This window comes from Sinocyclocheilus rhinocerous, unplaced genomic scaffold (assembly GCF_001515625.1).
Source record: "Sinocyclocheilus rhinocerous isolate Xijiao unplaced genomic scaffold, SAMN03320098_v1.1 scaffold2524, whole genome shotgun sequence".
Taxonomy (NCBI): domain Eukaryota; kingdom Metazoa; phylum Chordata; class Actinopteri; order Cypriniformes; family Cyprinidae; genus Sinocyclocheilus; species Sinocyclocheilus rhinocerous.
Window position 1 is genome coordinate 31314 of NW_015652313.1, and position 21872 is coordinate 53185.

The following is a 21872-nucleotide window of genomic DNA, read 5'->3' on the forward strand; positions in this document are numbered from 1 at the left end:
TATGGGAAAGGTTTTTTTTTTTTTTTTACACAAATGTAGATTTGTTAAAGCTGCTCCAAGTTTGTGGCATTTAAAAAAAAATTTTATTTCGATCCTTACAGCAAAATATGAAAAAGTGCCCTTAAACTCTCCAAATTGCTTGAAATATTATTGAACTATTCTCCCCTTAAGTTTAATATAATTTGTTATAACGTGCTTTTCCTTTTTAGTGTATGCTGCTTGGATTTATTGTAGCAGTGTTTAATAATGTTAACGCCTGTTTGTTATCCTAAATGGGTTCAATAAATGTAAAAGTAAAATAAATATATAAAAACAATCCTTAAACAGTCTGCGCATGCGCACTCGTTCACTTTCGAAAAAAGCGGAGGGTTACGGTAGGAGGAGAACATGACCAGACTGTCATCGTTATAGCCACAAGTAACAAACGGAGTAGTTTGAGCAGAATAACCTTTTCATTGTCCTCCTTGACTTCGACAGGATTTTTATTTGTGCCACAGACACCTTGTTAACATAAATGCAACTTTATCACGGGTTGTTCGGTTGACGTCTTTCGAAGTTTTTAAACTTTTCTTGTATTGGTAAGTGCTTGCACGAGCAATACCCTACGTTCCTAAACTTTGTTTTAGATGAAAGATTTTAGTTGTGTGGTACGTTCATTTTGTAAAAGTATACAACTGAAGTTATTTGCCTTCTGATGTTTTTCGGGAGGAATCTAAATAATTTGGCCATAGTATTCACAAGCAAACCACAAAAGTTGAAAGTGTGCGTTAAATTGCCATATGCTTGTTTGTCACCCGCTTGGAGTGAGGATGACAGCTTTGAGAATAATTATATGCATCTGTTATTACGCGATATGTTTTGTTCTTTTAACTTGTTTAACTCACTTCTCAATTTAAACGTTTGATGGGATTATTGAAAATAAAAATAAAAAATCGTTGACTGACTACATATAGAACGATATGCAGCTCTGTCAAACATACACAAGAAGAGAGTCTACACTCAGTGTATACCAAACGTCTGATTTTTAACAGTTTAAACAAAGAAAAGTCGTGAGGTATAATTATGTATAGCCTATATTTCAAATTCTGCACTATTTTCTATCTGCACATAATCCTAGATTATTCATCCAAGGGACATTTTCTTGTCTAGTAGTTTAAGGAGACATTTCTTTAGCTGAAAGACCTCTGATCCAAGGAATGAAGAGTAGCCACTGTCTAGCAGTCGCTCACACAAGATAACAATTGTTTCACAAGTTTCTACAAGGAAGAAAGAAAAAAAAAGATTGTAACGCAGTGCTCTGCAGGAAGACCTTCAATTGTATAATACATGTAAAAGATACATTTAAGCCAAAGAATTGTGAAAGAGGTAGGATTTATGACTTAATATCTGAGGAATGTTCTCGGTTATTAGAACATCTTTAGAAAAATCAAGTTTCTGCCAGTTTGCGTGTCATGTCACTACAGGCTTTGTGGATTTCATCATGATTTTGTGTAGAAGATGCAAAAACAATGCCTTGAACTACTGTTTAAGCTCTTTTCCCCAACTTCACAGCCAGGGACATGTACACATTTACTGGCTTTATCTAAAATGTAGTTAGCTGCCTGCCTAGGCAGCATTTTTTGGGCATCATTAGTCACACTGTAAATTTATTTTTTGAAGTTGTAAAGAAAGCAAAGATAATTGGAGTTTGTTTTTACAAGAAAATATTATTTTAGTGTTTGTACTTAATGTAATGTTTTATCCAATGTGTTAGTTGGTGTTTCTTTGTAATTTTTTTGTGGAATTTACTAGTGATTTCTGAGTGAAAATTGATACACGACTATGTTTTTCAGTGCATGAGTAACGTTTAACTTGTGGCAGAAAATCTGGTTGTTTTTGTAGTTTATTATGGCGAAGAACTGCCCACCTGACAGTAAAGGAGCTTCTGACTGACATATAGAGAGACCAGACCAGTGATTAGTTCTTCCTCAAAACCCTCACTGTATCAGCTTGATTGCATGTGCTATTTCTATGTGCAACAAGTGCTCAACTTCAGTTAAGCTGTAAGCTGAGTTGATTATGTGTCTAAAGCTATCTTTTACATAGATATTTTGGAAAATGTCTGGAAAATTTGTGTTGTTCTGTTGAAAAATGGAAGCCTTGCTCTTTTATCACTACAACACACACCCTACATTAGCTCTGTTCACACAGACAAGTTTTGGCACTCTGGCTTTGCATTCACGGAGAAGCAGTTTTCAGGAATTTCAGGAATTCCAGTGTGAATGTAGCTTATGATGCTCCCAAATGCTGTCTAGGTAGTCATCTCCTTAGGTTTGAGATATAGCCACTGATTCCTGGCACTAACACGTTGGGGAAACTGTGTTTAAAAAATGCACTTGTCTCCAGTTTATAGTCAACTCCTTGCTTAAAGGTTTTGTAATGTTGCTGTTTGGAAGTTTCCACCTCCTAGAAGACTTCCAATATGGGAGATAAGAAATGGTCAGTGGTCCAAAAGATCCAGCAAATGGGTTCCTGTCAGTGCCACAGTTCATCTTTTTATCACCAGGGCAACTTGATGTCACTAAACAAACTCAGTTCATTGACTAATATTTGCCTTAGCCTGATATTGGAGGCTTGTTATTTGACTGTTAAATTTGCTGCTCTTTGAAATACACTATCAGTCAAAGGTTTAGACATATTCATTCATTATTATCACTATTTATGTTTTACAATATGCTATGCAATGACATAAATGCATGTGTGGTATTTATGTAGTGAGCAAAAAACTAATTTTTATTAATTTACTCAAGGAGTTCTCATCTATGCTGGGCACTTTTTGGGCAACTAATTTTATAAGTAGACTCTGGCACAATTAGACTTAATTTATATTTTACACTGTTGTTTACACTAACTATAGCTAATTTCAAGTATTTAAGTGTAAACCTTCACATCAAAAGGTTAAGATCATGAGAAGAAACATAAATTCAACCAAGGATGTCTAAAACTCTTGACTGGTGGTGTACTTATATTTGTATTGGCTGTGTCAGGTTTTCTGAGCTATGAGACCAATGAAACACAATCAGCGGAAGTACAAACAATACTTTGGTATTTCTTAGACACGGTGAGTTTTGTCTTTACTATACACGTTAGATGTGATCCACCTCATAGTAACAATCCTGTCAGATCGTCCATTCTTTGAGTGAGAGTGTAACGTTACAGGCCGACCGATCTGGTTTCGTGGTTAAAGTGAACCTTTTCGACATGTTTCCGTGTTGTTGTTGCTCAGCAATGGCATGGACGCGATGTTGTCTGGGGGTTTGGCAAAAGGACAGTGGGACGGTGGGCGGTGCTCGGGGTGGTGACTGAAGGCGGTGACTGTGTAGTTCTGACGTCAACTTTTTACGGAAGTCACAACGGTTCGTGAAAAATCACAGCTACTTTAAGCAGGCTGTGCGAATTTTACTGTGGACTGACTGTTTTGAAACTTATATGGTAGTTAAATAGCCCCTAGACCTCAGTAATCGTGAAAAAAGCCAGGAAATTTCAGTTTTGACAATATGGGACCTTTAAAGCCGCAGCTCGACATTAATCATGTTGGGGATGTGTAAATCATTGTTATTGCTGAGAGTCTTGTTTTATCTTAGTAACTTTGAAGTGCTGCGTCAGGCCTTCATCTTGCAGAATGTTTTTTGTGCACCCTGATAGCGGTCTTCTCCATCCTGAATAAAAAAGTGGATGGTCATCCACCCCCATCTCAGCCCTGGGAGGAGGTGCGGGGTTCTTCTACACTGCTCTCTAATTAGCTTTGTACCATCCTGTGCGCACTGTTTGTTGTAGAAAGGTCGTCATCCTGCCCGACTGGCTGCTAGGAGACAAATTGCAGGCGTTGAATAATTAGCAGGGCGTAATTATGCAGGCCAGGGACCTTAATTGGGCTGTGTGATGGTTGAAGGTGAATTATGGGCCGTCATTGGTGCAGTCGAGCAAAACTGCACGTACGGTTTAACGGCATTCTGTTGGAATGCGAACAGCCCACCATACATTTATTATCCTCGGCTAACGTAAAGAACTCTTGACTCAAATGAGAAATTCAGACAGTTACAACTTGAGGAAAGTAGCTGAAGTTACCTAGAATATTGAGTTATGGGTATAATAATGGGATTAAATAATTGAACTGCTGAGTGAGGGTTGAGATGTGCGAGCTCATATTTTATCCTTTTGACTGTCTGACAACTTTGTTTTAATGCCTCTACTGCAATAGAACGGGTGAATTTCATGAAATGCGGGGGTCGTATTTCAACCCAAATGCAAAAAAAAAAAAACGCAAGAGAAAAGGAAGCCTATGTTTAAGATCTATCTTTCTATCTGGGTACATAGTTGAACTTCGTTTTCATTCATTCCTTTTAATAAATGAAGCACAAATTACTGAGAGAATCTTCCATGTAATAATGAGACTTTTATGCATTACACTAATGTGTCATTATGCAAATAAATCATAATGGAAGGATTATTTCGTAGTTTTTATTTATGAAATATGTCTCAATTCTCAAATGTTTTAAAAGCTGAAAGAATAATGGACGAGGCACAAGATCTTGCATGCACTGGGATTTTTTTTAATGATCATTTTTTGTTTCCTTGACTTGTGAACTAAAAGAAACGTATGCTTTATGTGCTGATTTTTTTGATTGATCATGGTTTGTTGTTTTGCAGCATAGACTTTCAGAAGAATAATGCAGTTCACAAGCTAAATGATGAGGAGCTCCTGGCCTTCACGACGGTAAGACGCATGTTTTTCTGTCTTTCTCTCACTGGCACACTGCAGTTGACACATCTCTTATCAGTGCATGCAGTTGTATTTTCAGTCTGACAGATGGGGTGCATGTAAACTGGTCTCTCTCATTTGGTGACAGTTTTGCGCCTAGAATGTGTCTGTTTACACTAACAAACACAAACAAATGAAATGGTCTGTCACTTCTGTTGTTCTACTAGGAATATATAGAATAAATAAGGTATCATGAGCTTGTCATTTATGCTGCACTGGTCAAATCTTGCACTCATAAGTTTATATACCCCTTGCAAAATCTCTAAGGTTTTTAAATAATAAAAGCATTGACAGATATTAACATACTGTATATTCCACATAACAAACATAAATAAATTTATGTTGGTATTATTCTGTTTAAAAAATGTACATACAACATGTTTGTAGAATTTGGGATATTGCAAAAGAAATGCAAATAAATTGTCCATAATGTGAAAACTATATATAGTGGATACAAAAGTGCATAACCATCCATGAAAGTGATGATTTTTTTGTTCTCTTAAACACATGGGATGGAAACACTGCTTTTATTTAAGATTTCAATATTTTATCATTTATTATTTTTTTTCGTATAAATTAAGTTTGTAACTTGGGTGCAAGCAACTAATGATTGTTTGAAGTCTTTCGCAATAGTTGGGTATGAGTTTCTGTTTTGCTCCAAGTCCTGTAAATTCTTTAATTTCCCAACATTCACTGCACATTTGAAATGATCCCCACACTTTTAAAAAGTTTGAACAATCTGGACAATTGAGGGGCCCGTAGATAACAAAGCGGTGTCGATCATTGATTTGTGAGGAGACAACACACAATATTAAGAACCAAAATTTAACCCAAATTTAAGTTATTATATTTTAGAATATCATATTACATTTTTTTGTAGGCAAAAAAGAAAACATTAAAAACACCAAACGGATTCTGCAGGGGTATGTAAATGTATGAGATTATAAGTCTTTTTGACATCTGTATGCTGTTGAAGATTTGACTTTGTAATGTCAAAAAGACTGAGATTTGTTATTTTGATTGTTTTAAAGGTCCCATATTTTACACCTTTTTGGAGTTTTATTTTAGGTTTTGATGTCCTTAAGAATATATATTTGCGGTATAAGTACCAAAAACCATCTCAATATATTTTTACAGCTCCTCTCTCTGGAGCTCTGCTGAGAACAGGTCGATTTTGGCCTGTCTAATTAATATTCATGAGCCTCTCTTCTGATTGGCCTGTTGTTTTCTGAGTGACGCACGGCCAGGCCAACCACAGGTAACTAGGGTCAGCCGACGTCACAGCGCTAGCTGGAGGCAGCAAAACAAAGGGGAAACTGGAGGCGGCCCATTCAAACCAGCGCAGATTCGTCTACATAAGGAGCTTAAAATATCATCTTGTTGTGATGTTGGGTGCCAGAATCGACGTAATACAGCCTCAAATTAGAAATTTGATCGCATATCTGCTGCCACTGCCAGACAAAAAACCGACGACAGCTGTGGTTAAGTGCGATAAAACGAGCAGACTGGACAGAAACGCTCGTCAAAAATGCTCGCGTTTGCAGCGCACACTTCTTATCGGAAAAGGTTCAATAAGGTATTGTCTTTTGTTGTTATGGGCGCGTGTACATATTTCTTGCCATATGTCTATGTTTCTTGCATCTCACGATTATGTCGTGTATGAAATAATGTCTTGTGTGCATGTGTGTAAAACAACAAACTGACGATTTATATATTATCATTTGTAATTGTATATACATTGTTGTGATTAATTGTGGCTGGAACAATAATGTAGCTGTAAAAATAGTTGCCTGCTGAAATTGAAATGTATATACATCTTCATCATGACTAGATAGACACGGTGAGTTTGTCTTTACTATACACGTTAGATGTGATAACCTCATAGTAACAATCCTGTCAGATCGTCCATCCTTTGAGTGAGAGTGTAACGTTACAGGTCGGCCGATCTGGTTTCGTGGTTAAAGTTAACCTTTTCGACATGTTTCCACGATGTTGTCTGGGGTTTGGCTAAAGAAGAGTGGGACGGTGGGCGGTGCTCGGGGTGGTGACTGAAGGCGGTGACTGTGTAGTTCTGACGTCAACTTTTTACGGAACTCACAACGGTTCATGAAAAATCAGCTACTTTATGCAGGCTGTGTGCATTTTACTGTGGACTGACTGTTTTGAAACTTATATGGTAGTTAAATAACCCCTAGACCTCAGTTGTCGTGAAAAAAGCCAGGAAATGTCAGTTTTGACAATATGGGACATTTAAATGAATTTCAGGATGATAATACTTGGTTTTAGGATGGGGGCTTAATTAGAGAAGAGAGTGTATTATTGATTTTTTCTTTTTAGGGGATTCATTTTTTTCTTTTTTAGACCTACTACAGAGCAGACAGTCATGGTGACTTTTTAACAGATGGACAAGCAGTTATTAAAATAGGTTGTGTGCCTGTTGCAAGCTGTATTCATCCAGTCAATGTTATTGACCTTATAAGTGCACAAAAGTACATTAACAGATGTACAGTGTAAAATTTTAAAACTTTTAATAGCATTTATTATTATTATTATTATTTGTATTAAATTGAATGTAGGGAAAAAGGATGTGAAAGATGAGGAAGACATACAGTACAAAATGTCTAGTAGCCTCCAGGAGAGGTTTGGGAGGGACTAGCGCATCAGCGCTGTGTGTAAACATGCTGTCTGTGCATATTTTTAGTTTTCTGTGTGTATTTCCTATAATTACTTCCTTTGGTAGTTAACAACCTTCAGTGACTAGACAGAGCTTCTTGGAAGCTTTTCAAACTGTGGTGTGTTGTAATTGTCTAACATGATGTCACACAATAGGGAATGGTATGTGTGTATATCATGTAGCCTAGAAAGTGGGGTCATATCATATTTTTTATTTTCATAAAATTTTCCCTAAGACCTCATATTTTGTCACATAGTGTCTTACAGAACAGTCGGTTTAGTTTTTCTTGATCATTTCCACCCATTTTTTTATTTTTTATTTTGCTGCTGCCCCTTTAAGAGTTATATGTAAAACGCCTCTTTGCATATGGCAGTAGGTACAGCGCTTAAGGTGCAGTGGTTCTCAAACTTGATCCTAGAGGTCTCCCAAGCTACACACATTTTGGATATTTATTTGACACAGTTCTTCAGGTCTTGCTTCACATCCAAAAAGCAGTACATGCCAAATAAGTAGGATATACAAGTCTGCAGGTTTATGATACAGAAGGCAAACAATAACCAGATGACAGACTGCTTTCACTGAGATTCTGAAATTTGGAACTAGTGGACATTTTCCTATCTCATGAGGCCACAAGACCTGAGGCAGCTGTCAGAATTTAAAAAAAAAAAAGTAATGAGTAATTTATTTTCACGGTTGCTGTTAGTATGTCACAGGTTAAATAATATTTGGGTCAAAGAAGTGACAATAGGGCTGCACAATTATCGAATTTCTAATTGCGATTTCAATTACGGATGCCACTATTACGTAATCGTTCAAAATGGCAATCAATCTTTCAAAGTCCACTTATGTTATTCTGAGTGCTTGTGTTTTTTTTTTTTCTTTCTACAGGTTATCTTAAGGGTTTTTCCATTGTTTTAATTTTAGTTTTAGTATAACATTATAATATCATGCATATTTTTACTTTTTTTATTTAAAGAAGAAACCAATTCAATGTATAGTTGACATTTGAGGCTTAATACTATAGAAAAGCAATAAAAATTGTTCAGTTTGAGTGTTTTCAGCTTGTTTATTTTTATATAAAAATATGGCATGCAGTTGCTTCAAATAATGGTGTAAATATCATTCAATGTAATTTGTTACTACCGTAATTAATAATTACAATTTCAAGGGAATAATCGACAATTATGATTTTTGTCATAATCGTGCAGCCCTAAGTGACAACATATAGTGTTGTCGATTTTAAACACATTCTCTAAAAGTATACTGTTTGGGTCAGTATTGGAGTACTTTTTTTTTTCTTCAGGATCGGGTTGAGAACCAAACTTCAATGCATTTGACTCCTATCTTCTGATGTTAAGGAATGGTATACACTGTCCTACTTAATGTGACTGACAAGGCCAAGTTTTTGAAAACCCGAGCTTGTTGATATGTAAATTGTTGATATGTAAAAGTCCTGCTGATGTTTTGGGTTGCTGACACAAGAATTTCAGAGTGAGACGTTTTTTAAGGTTTTTGCTGCTCTTTTTAAATGAATGACCTTTTTGGTCTGGGGTGGATTTTTGTATATATATAGCACTATTTTATTGTTGAGATTAAGCAGTAATTCAATTTCCCATTGTAATACCATTTTAAAAATGACTGAATACTTAAAGGGATAGTTCTTCCAAAAATGAAAATTCCGTCATCATTTACTCATCCTCAAGTTGTTCCAAACCTGTATGAGTTTCTTTTTTTTTGTCGAGCAAAAAATATGTTTTGAAGAATGTTGGTTACTAGGGATGTAACGATTAACTGCGAGCCGGTTGAAAATCGATTTAAATATGTGACGATTCAAATCGGTTGAGATGCTAAACAAATCGCGATTCATTTAGGGGTAGGAGTTTATATGAATGCATGTCTGAGGGGAACTTACTGTCTTAATCAAAATCGTGAATCGAATCGAATCGTGAGTTGAGTGACTCGTTACATCCCTATTGGTTACCACTATGGAAGTTAATTGCTACTGTCAACTTTCTGTGAAACTAAGTTAAGCTTAAGTTAGGTTAATTCACCCAAAAAGAAAAATTCCATTACCATTTACTGACCCTTGTGTTGTTCCAAACCCATAACTCTTTCATTCATCTTCAAAATACAAAATTAAATAATTTTTAATGAAACCTGAGAGATTTCTGTCCTTTTATTGAAAGCCCATTCAACCAAAACTACTGTATGACACCTTTAAAAAGTTCATAAAGAAATGCAATCCAAATTATTAGTTTGAGTGGTTTAATGCAAAGGGACACAATAGTTTTTTTCTCATGTCACATGCTACACTAAAATTTGCATCCAGTAACAACATTATTGCATATAGATGAAGAGAAGTTAATTTTTCAAAATATTTCCCCTTCCACCTCTTAAAGGGTTCATATGATGCGATTAAAATTTTTCCTTTCTCTTTGGAGTGTTTCAAGTTTTTGGTGCATAAAGAAGATCTGTAAAGTTGCAAATACTAAAGTCTCAGTGGGCCTTTGCTCACTCTAGGCCTCTGGCCGCCACTCACTCTAGCCGCCAGCCTCTGCTCACTCTAGGCCTCCGGCCGCTGCTCACTCTAGCCGCCAGCCTCTGAGGCCTCCGGCCGCTGCTCACTCTAGACCTCCGGCCTCCGCTCACTCTAGCCCACCGTGTGTGACGCTGTGTTTCGTTGTGAAAGCGAAACTACTTTGTTTTGGCACGACTAGAAATCAGTGGTTAAGTTGTATTTACAACACTGTTCCAGAACAGTTCAACCCAAATATTACGATGTGTCCAGCGCATTTTATGGAGGACTGTTTCCTGATCCTGGTAGAGTAGACTACAATGCCGGCTGTTCTGACTCACAGACTGTAAGTACGTTTTTATATTTAAAGAATTTGCCACTGACGATTCAAATGCGAGTTTTGAGCAGTGTAGAGTAGCGTTTGTAGTTTGTAATTTCTCCGATCACAAATGCAGACATGGTTTAATGTTTACGCAGCACGATGCAATGCAACGCGTAAAAAGACAGTATAAGTCATTATAATCCGTAATTATGTCCCCACTGGATGCAACAAATGCCTCGTTTATAATGGGGAGAAACAATTGTAATTTTGTAATTGAAAATGTAATTTCATTACACCAAATACACAAAATAATGTTCTTTTTAGCAACATCATATGACCCCTTTAATGTAGCATGCCCTTATTTGTATTTGATGTTTGTGTATATCTTCTTAGGTTAATGTGGTGCTACATAGATGCTCCTAGAATCGGCCCTCTTGTATCTGTGCTTTGCCTTTGTCATGTGATCTGGCACTGGGCTGTTTGTTCATTGTTGTTCTCCAGCTGTGTCATTTAACTCCCCATCCCTCCTTTTAACCAAGTCTGAGAGCAAAATTTAGTTTCTTATGTCTCCATGTCACATCATGCCTACTTTTTGGAGCTTTAGGAGTCACTTCAACATGGTGAGTGTCATCAGCATTTCATGGACACGTTTTGTCAAAAAGTCAAAATAAACTTGTACACTGAAAAAAATGTTTCATTCATAACACCCTTTGGGCAAGTTATTTATTTTTCATTGGCTCAAGTTAAAAAATATAGATGTGAATCATTACCCTAAATTTTTTTAATTGGATGAATGAAAACATTTTTTCAGTGTAGTTGTCTCTAAAAGTTAAGATGGAATAGGAGAAAGTAATTTAACATTGATGAACACTGAGAACTTTATATAAACCACAGATGCAAATATAGTTCATCTCGTCCATGACAAAGTGTCACCCTCAGCAAACCACAGGACAAATTTTCAGAGGCAGATTTCAGAGAGGAGTATACCCATCCCCAGCATTCAAAACCTCTGTCTTGTAAACTAAAAGTAGTTAATTGACTTATGGCTCATTAACTTGGTGGCAGATTTAAAAGATGAGAATGGTGGAAATCCCCCACCGCAGTATAGGAAAATGATTTGTTTTGGATTTGATTAGATCATGATCTTTTTAAAATAACCAATGCAATGGGCAAGCGTTAATGACTCAGAGTAATATATGGGCTGCAATGTGACCATGCACAACTTTGTTATGAGTTATGTTATTGGCTAAAACATAAGTACCTTGTCTTGATTAGCCACAGGTTTGAGCCTTTATCCTACTTTAGCCTTTAGTCATGATTCTAACTGTATGGCCTTTTTCATTGACATATTACCGTAACTGTAGGTCTGAATTATTGAATTTTAAAGCAAAGCATCACATTGCCATGAACAATTACAGCATAAATGTTACAATTCTTTCTCCTATCCCAGCTTAACACAGACAACTAAACCCTGTTTTTAAAGGGGTCATATGATGCTGCTAAAAAGAACATTATTTTGTGTATTTGGTGTAATGAAATGTGTTTATGCGGTTTAAGGTTCAAAAAACACATTATTTTCCACATACTGTACATTATTGTTTCTCCTCTATGCCCCGCCTTTCTGAAACGCGTCGATTTTTACAACACAACGAATCACACAACGCCTTCACACCATGGCTGCGGCAACAATACTACAGCGAGAATAAAAGTTACGCCTTCTTTCTTTGCGTGAACATTTGGGCGGCATTATGCAAATCTTCCCACATAGTGATGTAGATATGTGGGGGCGTGTTAGAACTAGCCGTTTTAGGTAGGTGTGACTGACTCTTAACTTTTATAAAGAATATCTCTTTGGATTTGAGACTTTAGTCTTTGCAACTTTACAGATCTTCTTTATGCACCAAGAGCTTGTAACACTCCAAAGAGAAAGGAAAAATTGAAATCGTATCATATGACCCCTTTAAAGTCCTATTTTTAGTAATTGTATAAAGCAGTCAACAACAGTTAACTAATAGTTAACTGAACATTGTCAATGAAACAAGAAGAGTTGCAGTTTGAGTGTTATTGTTGTAGCTGTTCCACCTTAAAAGGGTGTGAAGGGTGTAATTTCTGTGATGCTAGTGACAGGTTTTTTTTAAAAAGCAAAGATCGTTTTCAAAAAGATTTCCTCAACAGTCCCCCAGTCTGCCATTGGCTCGATAGATGGATAGTCCTGCCTCAGAATGGCTCTGTTTTGATAGCATGACAGAGCCACAGTGTTTACACTTTCTCTTTAAGCCCAAAATAAACTTCAATATTTGCACATTGGCTAGGGTATACTATGCATAAAGTGCACAAGAGGAGAAAATAGGAGAAAATATTTTATACACTTCACCTTTACGGAGGTTAAAGGCCAATTCACACTGCACCGACACATGTCAACAAACTGCAACAGACACGGTCGTCGAGTTTTGTCTGATCAGTGTGTTACCCCTGTTGGTGTTGGCTGGTGCTTGTTTTCGCCACTTGAACAACTTGAATTGGCATTTGTCAGGTCTTGGAACATCTGAGAAGTGACTGTACTCAGTTAGCTGTCGCCGTTGCTCTGTGTCTGCAGGTGTGGTGTGAATTAGCCTTAAGGATGATGGATTTTTGTGATAACCTACAGGTGAAGTTCTTCAGGTAAAGGGTTAGTTAACTCAAAAATGAAAATTTTCATCACTCACCCTCACATCTTTCCAAATCCATAAGAAGTTTGTTCATCTTTGAAACATAAATGAAGATATTTTTAAATTAAATGTGAAAGAGTTTTAGGTAAAAGTCTGTTCAAAGTTCATCAAAAGTTCATGAAGACATAGTGAGCATAATTCATATGAATCAAGTGCTTGAATCCATGTCTTCTGAAGAGACACAATCGTTTTATATGCTGAACAGGTTTAATTAGGCTTGACGCATGAGAACCAATGAGGTTTGTTTTTGCATATTACTCAAGCACATTTGAGCTTCCGCAAGAATGAGGTTCTTAAAGGCACAATATGTAAGATTTTTTTATTAAAATATCCAAAAACCACTAGAACAGTGTTATATATTTTGCTTTATCACATACGAACGACTGGAAGGAGTGGAAGCAGTCGACTGTGGCATAATAAAAGCTCCGCTGCTTTCGAGCCGTGTGTCACGCTCGTTCAGCGGCCTCGTTTCGCTTCGACGGCTTTCAGCCTCACCCTGCTTCATTCTACTACGTTAACAAATCATTAGCTCATCCATGAACATGATTTCTGCCCGAGTCTCGTCAGATTGCATCGGCTGTGGGGATGAAGCAACAACTCCCATGATTCCTCACTCAGTCACGGCGTCATCAAACTATGCCTTTGTCTATTTATTTATTTTGAATACGCGCCCTCTAGCGGCGAAAATTACATATTGTGACTTTAATGCTTTCAATCAGGTGATTGAATTTATTGCTAATCTATTGTAATACTGTTCTGAAACTCACAAATAAGGGCAGTAAATGCTGATATATAGGGAAGCAACAACTCCCATGATTCCTCACTCAGTCACGGCGTCATCAAACTATGCCTTTGTCTATTTATTTATTTTGAATACGCGCCCTCTAGCGGCGAAAATTACATATTGTGCCTTTAAATGTCAAGAAGTAGGGTTGAGGTGCTGTTTTCCATATTTTATGTTTTGTATATTTGCATTTTTTCAGTGTATGTGAATTAAAGCCTAAATTAAATCTGTTCATTAGCAATTGTGCCTCTTCAGAATACTCAGATTAAATGGCTCAATTCATATGGATTACATTTGCAATGTCTTTATGAACTTTCTGAAGTGTCAACTTTTTGGGTGAATGGAGGGACAGAAATCTTTCAGGTTTCATTAAAAATATCTTATTTTATGTTTCAAAGATGAACAAAAATCTTGTGGATTTTAAACAACATAAGGATGAGTAACTTAAAGCAAGGGTGTTACCAAGCCATTGACAGAGTGTAAGCTTCCAAATGGATTACATAATAGGTACACTACTAGGCCAAAATTATTTAAACACCTCCTAATTAACGGGTTTTACAATTTCAGATACACCCATTACTTACCGATGCATAAAATCAAGTATACAGCCACACAATCACTTTCGGTAGGATGTACCTTTTTGTTCCTGGGATAGTCATGCAAGCATGTATTGTCTTGCAAGGCACAAAATAAAACATCTTACATATCAAATACACTTGCCAAAGATGTGTTTAAAGCAGCATATACTTAATATACATTTGTTGCTCTGAATGCGTACATCACACCTGTGGAAATAATGTCAAATAATTATACGACTTTGTATATAATTGAAGGAATTAAAAAGGATCTGAAAAACATCTCACACTGCTGTTACAGTGGACTTTCTAAACAGTCCATATCTTGACTTATTACTGATTTTGTTGTCTTTAAATTGGATAAGAAAATGGGAAATGATGTCTGTGAAATACAATCTTCTTGTCTAGTCTGAAATAGCACTATGATTTTTATTGATAATTTCTCTCTGTGTAACCCCTTACAATTAAACAGACTGTTTTTGCTACTGTACATTTAGTACATGAAGCAAAATTGTTGTATGTTATAGAGCTTGTTATGTTAAAAACATTTTTGATCCTGTTACAGAATTATGTGATATATGGTTATTTCTAAACATCCTAATATTTGTTTGCTGAATGATGATTCTGATCTCAATTTGAACGCTTATCAGGGTAGAATATTTCACACCGCATTAACTGCAGCCAAGAAGATAATCTTTAAAATTTGGTATGAACCTACATTCCTGGCTGACAACATGTGGCTCTTAGAACTAAAAAATATTGCACTGTTCAACAGCAAGGATTAATAAAGCCAAACCAAGAACAATTAAGGCATGGTCAGAAATTATTGATAAACTTTCTTATATAATAACTCAATAGACCAAATACAGTGAATGATAAATAAGAGCAATTGGTATTCCAGGTGTGTATAGATGTGGTTTGTCACCCCTATAGTGTGTTTACATTTTATTTGTTTATTTATTATTATTATACTTTTTTTTAATGCAAACCGTGGTTTGTATATAGTTATAGTTGGCCTTGTATGTTGGCTTTGTTCTACAATAAATACAAAATAAAAAAAAGACAAGCACAAATTATGAAGATAAGCACAAATTATTCTAAGAATTCTAAGAATTGTTGTGTGGCATTGAAGATGATGATGTAAATTCTTTACTACTTTTATGTTAGACATTAGGCAATACTGTAGTATTAGTGTGGGGCAATGGTTTCAACATGTAGAGGTCAGATCACAGCTTTGTGCTGATCTAAGCAAGCTTTATACTCTCGGTGTCAGATAATAGCAGGAAATCATTAATGGACACACAAAAGCATCCCAGCTGTTACAAGTGCATGTACAAAATCACAAAACCAGAGGGAGAGAAAATGCTTGAAGATATCTTCACAGAAAGAGCAGACTTAAATGCTGAATTTGTTTATATATATATACACACACACACACATGTGCTGACTGCTGACCAGTGCTGCACTGGTCAAATAAACGACCACACATACACAACAGTATAAATGACAGCGTATACTGTATAGGTTGGCAGAATCATTTGTTTCTAAGGAAATGGTGACTGGGTGTGGGATCCTCATGTTCCCTTTGTTTTATGGCCTGTCCTGAACCAGAGGAAGTGGATTTATTTCCATATTTCCATCATAGGCCTAATTAGCTGTCCTTGCTGTTGGTGCAGTTAATTCTTGCATATTGCTATGAAACAACTAAAAAAGAGCCTATACAAATCACCCAGTAAGAAAAAAATGTATGTGAATGTAGAGTGTGTCTTAAGTCTTGCACAGTCCCAGGAAAACTATTCCAGAGTTTAGGAACCAGGTAGGAAAGGATCTACCTCCTTTGTGGCTTTTGAATTTTTGGGTACTGTCAACAAACCAGAATTTTGCGACCGCAGTGGCCGTGATGGATTAAAGCATTATAAAGACTGAATACGTACTGTGGAGCTAGGCCGTTCAAGGCTAGTAATTACATTTTTTTAAAACTGATACAAAACAGGTAACCAGTGTAGAGATGATAATATTGGGCTAATGTGAACATACTGAATTAACAGGTAAATTAATTGTCTGGCATCATAAACAGCATGCGTCGTAGTTTATCAAAGTTACTGAGGTGAAAGAAAGCTGTTCTACAAACATTGGCAATGTGACTATCAAAAGACTGGTCTCTATAAAGCGTAACACTCAGGTTTTAAACTGTAAAGGATTGCACAATGGTACAACCGTTGACTCAAGTGACTCGAGCATCTTTTCTTTTAGAGGCATTTGGTCCTATTATTAAAACCTCCAGTTTGTCAGAATTCAGGTGGGGGAAATTACTAGTCATTTAATCTTTGACTCTACCAATGCAATCTGCTAACTTTGAGAAGCTTGAGAAACTTCATTTGGTCTGGGTGAGAACTGATTCCATGTTTCCTGATAATGTTCCCCAGCAGCCCTCTACGAACACCTTGGCAATTGAATCGCCATTGGCTAGTAAATTTTTTTGTTTACTCGCCAGACTGGTAAATATATACATACACATATACATATATACACACATACACACACACACACACACACACACACACACACAGCGCGCATAGGTAGCGCGTCAATTCTCTCTCTCCCTCTCTCGCTGCATGTGTGTGAAACAAAGTGACGGCGAGTCGTGCGCCTTCACACTAGAGTTTACGGGACGTTAAATACAGGTGCGCTGCGCATCCATTTAGATTAACTGAAAAACAGCACAGATCGCTTGGAGAGTGAAACTCTGATGCGCTCAGTCAGAGAGTGTTCGGCGAGTGAAAATATATCTGAGCTAAACTTATACTTAGCCTCCAACTCACACACTGGCGAGTAAAATCTGAGAATTTATTAGCAATTGGCTAATATTAGACATCATTTAGTCGCCAGAGTGAAGATTTAGTCGCATATGCGAGTGATTTACTCGCAATGTAGAGGGTTGCCCAGGAACATTTACTGCACAATAAAAAAGCAGGGGGCCTAATGTTGATATCTGTGGCACTCCATACCTAACTTACCATACCTGTTTTATCTGACATCTCTTCATTTACACAAATAAACTGATAGTGAGGATATAAACCATGCTAATGCCTGCCCACAATGCAGGGCAATGCAGCCATGATCAGATGATATGGGGACTAAATTCTGTCTAAAATTCTTCATAAATATAATTTCTCAGCAGATATGAATATAGTTGTGAAGACAATTTTTTTTTAATATATATATTTGATATAAATGGCATATTTGAGATTGGCATATTTATTACTGCCAACTTGAAACGTTTGTGACTTGCTCTAAGGAAAGCGAAGAGTTGATAATAAGGAGAAGAGGTTCTAAGATTACAGGAAGTAGAACTTTCAGTAGTTTATTGGGTAAAAGATCAAACATACATTGCTTTGAGGATTGGATAAATGTTAGTTCTTTCTGTTATATGACATTGAAAATTTTTAATTGCTTGTAGTGAGAAGACGTCTTCAGAGGAGATATAGTGTGAAGATGCGTAGTTCTTATTTTCTTTCTGATGGCCTCAATTTTATGATTGAAGAAATTGATAAAATCATTACTTCAATGCTGTGGGGAAATATGAGGTTCAATTCAATTCACATTTATTTGTATAGCGCTTTTCACAATACAAATTGCAAAGCAGCTTCACAGAAAATTAAAGTTTCTACGTTATATTTAGGAGTTGCTGTGGTGACTATGTCAAGGTGATGTCCATATGGCGGAAATGTACAGTAAAAATCATGCAGTTAGTTAATGACATGTATTCAAACAAACAGTGAACTATTAACAGCAATGATTATATGTTGCAAACATATAAACTTGTAGCAAAATGTGGTAGTTTTTGTATGTTGGTTCAGGGTTTTTATCATCTGATGTTTTGTCATAGCTTTGTTTTTTGTCAACCTGTACTGAATAGGATCCTAGGATTGTTTTGGTTATTTTCTGTGAGAGCGCCTACATATGATTATTGCAGCTTTCAGAGCCCATCTGTAGCTAGAGACACTATTCCTTTCCTTCCATGCGCCTCGAATAACCTCTTAAGTTTGTACTCCTCCTGTACTTCATTTTCCGAGCAGCCTTCTTAGGCTCATTGGTGTGGTTGTACCACAGTGTGGGGCATTTTTCTTTAATTCTATTTAATTGTCTTGAATTAATTGAATAATGACAGACAAAGTCACTAATAGAATCCGAATCAAAGCTATGCATCTGGTGATTGAATCAAGGCATTATTTGTCAGAGACAAAAACAGTGAGGATCCCAATTAGTGTGACTGTATTAAACAGGATTTCAAAAGATTAATTAACACAAAATATTAATCAGTGAAAAAACACCAAAATGTATGTAACCTATGTAACATCAAAAACATATTGATGAATAACAGCATTTAGTGTAATGGAGATCAGAAATGTTAATTTCATATTTTACTCTAATTTACAGGAGTGAGGCCTCAGTGCCATGCCAGAGAAATCCCATAGCACGGCCCATGACGTCCCAATGGGTGAAGGTAAGACTCAACTCTCATCTGTACAGAAATTGTGCAGTTAAATTTCTCACTAAGGCAAGGCAAACATTTAACTCATTATTCATCACAACTCAAGTTTTATGTACTTTTGGAACAGATAATCTTCTTTTTCTATTCTATCTATTTTCTTTTTATTTATTATATAATTTAAAAAAACAACAACAACAACAAAAAACCCTTGCTACAGTACGTGTACTGCGTTAAGCTAACTGAGACTTGTTATAGCACTTGCATATCATTGCTCTCTTGTTGATTTTGATTGCTTCCATTGTCCTCATTTGTAAGTCGCTTTGGATAAAAGCGTCTGCTAAATGACTAAATGTAAATGTAGATAATCATTATTGTTCTGTATTACAGCAGTACAGAAGGCAACTATCATATATGGGTTATCACGAACGTCTTTCAGATTAAAATTTTTTTGCGGTTAGATGACTCATGTGTTTAGATCATTGTTGCTGTGTATGCTAGAATATTCAATTCAGTCAAAAACATTTACTGTGCATTTATTTTCAGTAACTACACCTGTAGAGGTGCATGAGAGGGCTGGTTAGAATGGTTCAAATATCCAAAGTAGTAGTAGACGTTGTAGCACGATAAAACAGTTTTTTTTTTTAGCACTGATATGACTAGAGTTATCATCCCAAATGTACATCATTTGTTTAGGTGTAAAACATTTTTAATTGGAAACATTTAGTTGCACCTAAAAACTTGTTTGGAAATGTTGTTAATTGGGGAGTGAGAATGGGGCCCACAGGAATGTCAAGTCAAGCCAAGTCACCTTTATTTGTATAGCGCTTCATACAATACTGGTTGTGTCAAAGCAGCTTTACAGTGTCAAACAGGAAAATAGTTTGTCAATAATGCAAGAACACAATGACAGAGTCATTTTTCCAGCTGAAGTCACTTCATTGATGATCCAGTTCAGCTCTCTTCCAATAGTGTCTGTGCAATCAGTCAAGCGTCCCCAACTGAAGAACTGCAAAGTTTATACCTCAGACTACAGGCTACAAGAACCATGTATCTATTGTTGTGTCTCTTGAGGAGAATTTGTGCATGTACTGTTTATTTCAGTTATTTCTTATTAGGGATGTGCAAAACTACATACTTTAAAAAAACAACTAGTCTATTTGTCTAAATGACTAGTTGACTTTGAGAAATTGGATGTTCATATAGGACTTCATTGTATATTTAAAAATGAAGCATGAACTCATGGGGTCTCAACATTTTTCAAAAACATGTCTTCATAAACATAAAATTGGCATTTTTAAAGTGCCCCTATTATGCCATTTTTAAGGTTCCTAATATTGTTTTGGGAGTCTCCTACAATAGGTTTACATGCATGCCAGGTCAAAAAAGACATTCGTTTTCTCATAATATACATTTAATCTCACTGCATTTCTCAATGATTCATATGAAGCAGTTCTAAGATTCAGTCTCTCTAAACCCCTCCTTTCCATTGAAAAAAAAATGAATGTCAATCACTGATTCTTTGCAGCCTCATCATTCGGAAGTGAAAATAAAACAAATTTACTTTCACAGTGTAGGACACAGCGTCTTCTTGACATGAGGTTAACCACACGGAAATGCTAAACTATTTGAGGGCAGGTCAAGTTATTTGCGGCCGCCCAACGTAGAACATAGGCGGGCATTATGCAAATGTGTTACCCAGTGATGTGTAGTGGGATTTGAATTCCTGATGACTCGTTTAGGCTGTTCAGAGTCAATTCTTATTTTTTTTTTTTTTTTGAGAGACAATAACTTTATTTACCGTGCACTGTTGGCTTCTTAACTGTGCAGATAGTTTACATTCACTTACAGTTCCATTTCGCACTGCATGAAAGGCAATATTCAAAATGTTATAACAGGGGCACTTTAACTCAAGTACTGCAACCTTCATTTGGGTGTCAGGTTTTTCTAGTTTTTTTTTAGTAAGGCATCTGAGCTATGTTGAGTCTTTCTGCTGTCTCTTTCCCTGGTGTCAAAGTGAACTATAACATGCATGTCAAAATGGTTAAAATGTTGATCCGAAAATTCATCCAGGAAAGTAAGAATCATCACTTTTTCCAGTTTGCTTGGTAAGTATGAATGCCATTTATGTGCCATCACAATAGATTTAATGAATGTAAGTTTGCGAGTTTTGCACAGGTAGCACCAAGACTGTAATTTTTTTTGCTGCTTAATTAAATCTACTTAATTAAAATGAGATTAAGCAACATAATGACTGAACATTTTGTATTTATTTTAATTATGTATAGTCTACTTAAATATATAAAACTGGAGTTTTCTTAATTTTTTCAGTTGGAACTACCTAAACCATTTTTGTAGCATTAACTGAAACCGGGCAGTGGATTAGTTACCAGCATGCTTAGCATAAAGCTGGATCAGGAGTGTAGATGTTGAAATTAAGTGTTTATTTTGAAATTAAGTTGAAATTAAGTGTTTTTGAGTAAAGGGAAAGACCTGGTCGTATTTAATGTTTAGTTATGTTTGACATTTAAAAAGAGATTCTGTTATGTTGAAGTTTTGAGGTTACTATTGTGCTGAAGAGTAAAGCTTGTGGTTAGGTTGTGGGTGGCTACATGAATTAAGTTTATAGTGTATGTTGTGCCACTAAATAAGCAATAACTGAACTGAAGTCAGTGCAATGACAAGTAATTTCTTGCTTGTTCTTTCCAAACAAAAAAACATATATATATATATAATAAATATATATCCATTTATTTCAATGGATCATCCTTTCCAATCATCCTACTACTTGTCCGCTTGATCCTATTCAATCTCATCTCCTATGGTTTCAACAAACCCATCACTTTATCAAAATTTCACCATCAGTTAGGCTCATCAACCATAACTCCTTCAAAAACAGCTAGAAACTTTGGGGTTGTGATTAATGATAAGCTGAATTTCTCAGACCACATTGCTAAAACTGCCCTGTCCTGCAGATTTGCTTTATACAACATTAGGAAGA

At 36.2% G+C, this 21872-nt stretch overlaps 1 protein-coding gene across 4 annotated transcripts in view; it reads left to right on the forward strand.

The window, feature by feature from the left end:
* The first annotated feature begins 401 nt into the window (after nucleotides 1-401).
* LOC107714794 (pleckstrin homology domain-containing family G member 3-like) overlaps nucleotides 402-21872 on the forward strand; it is a 100299-nt gene continuing 78828 nt past the window's right edge. For all 4 annotated transcript variants that reach the window (XM_016520764.1, XM_016520766.1, XM_016520765.1 and 1 more), the window contains exons 1-2: nucleotides 402-578; nucleotides 18820-18886. In XM_016520764.1, coding sequence (XP_016376250.1) covers nucleotides 18838-18886 — 49 coding nt within the window. In that variant the 5' untranslated portion in view covers nucleotides 402-578; nucleotides 18820-18837. The remainder of the gene's footprint in view (nucleotides 579-18819; nucleotides 18887-21872) is intronic.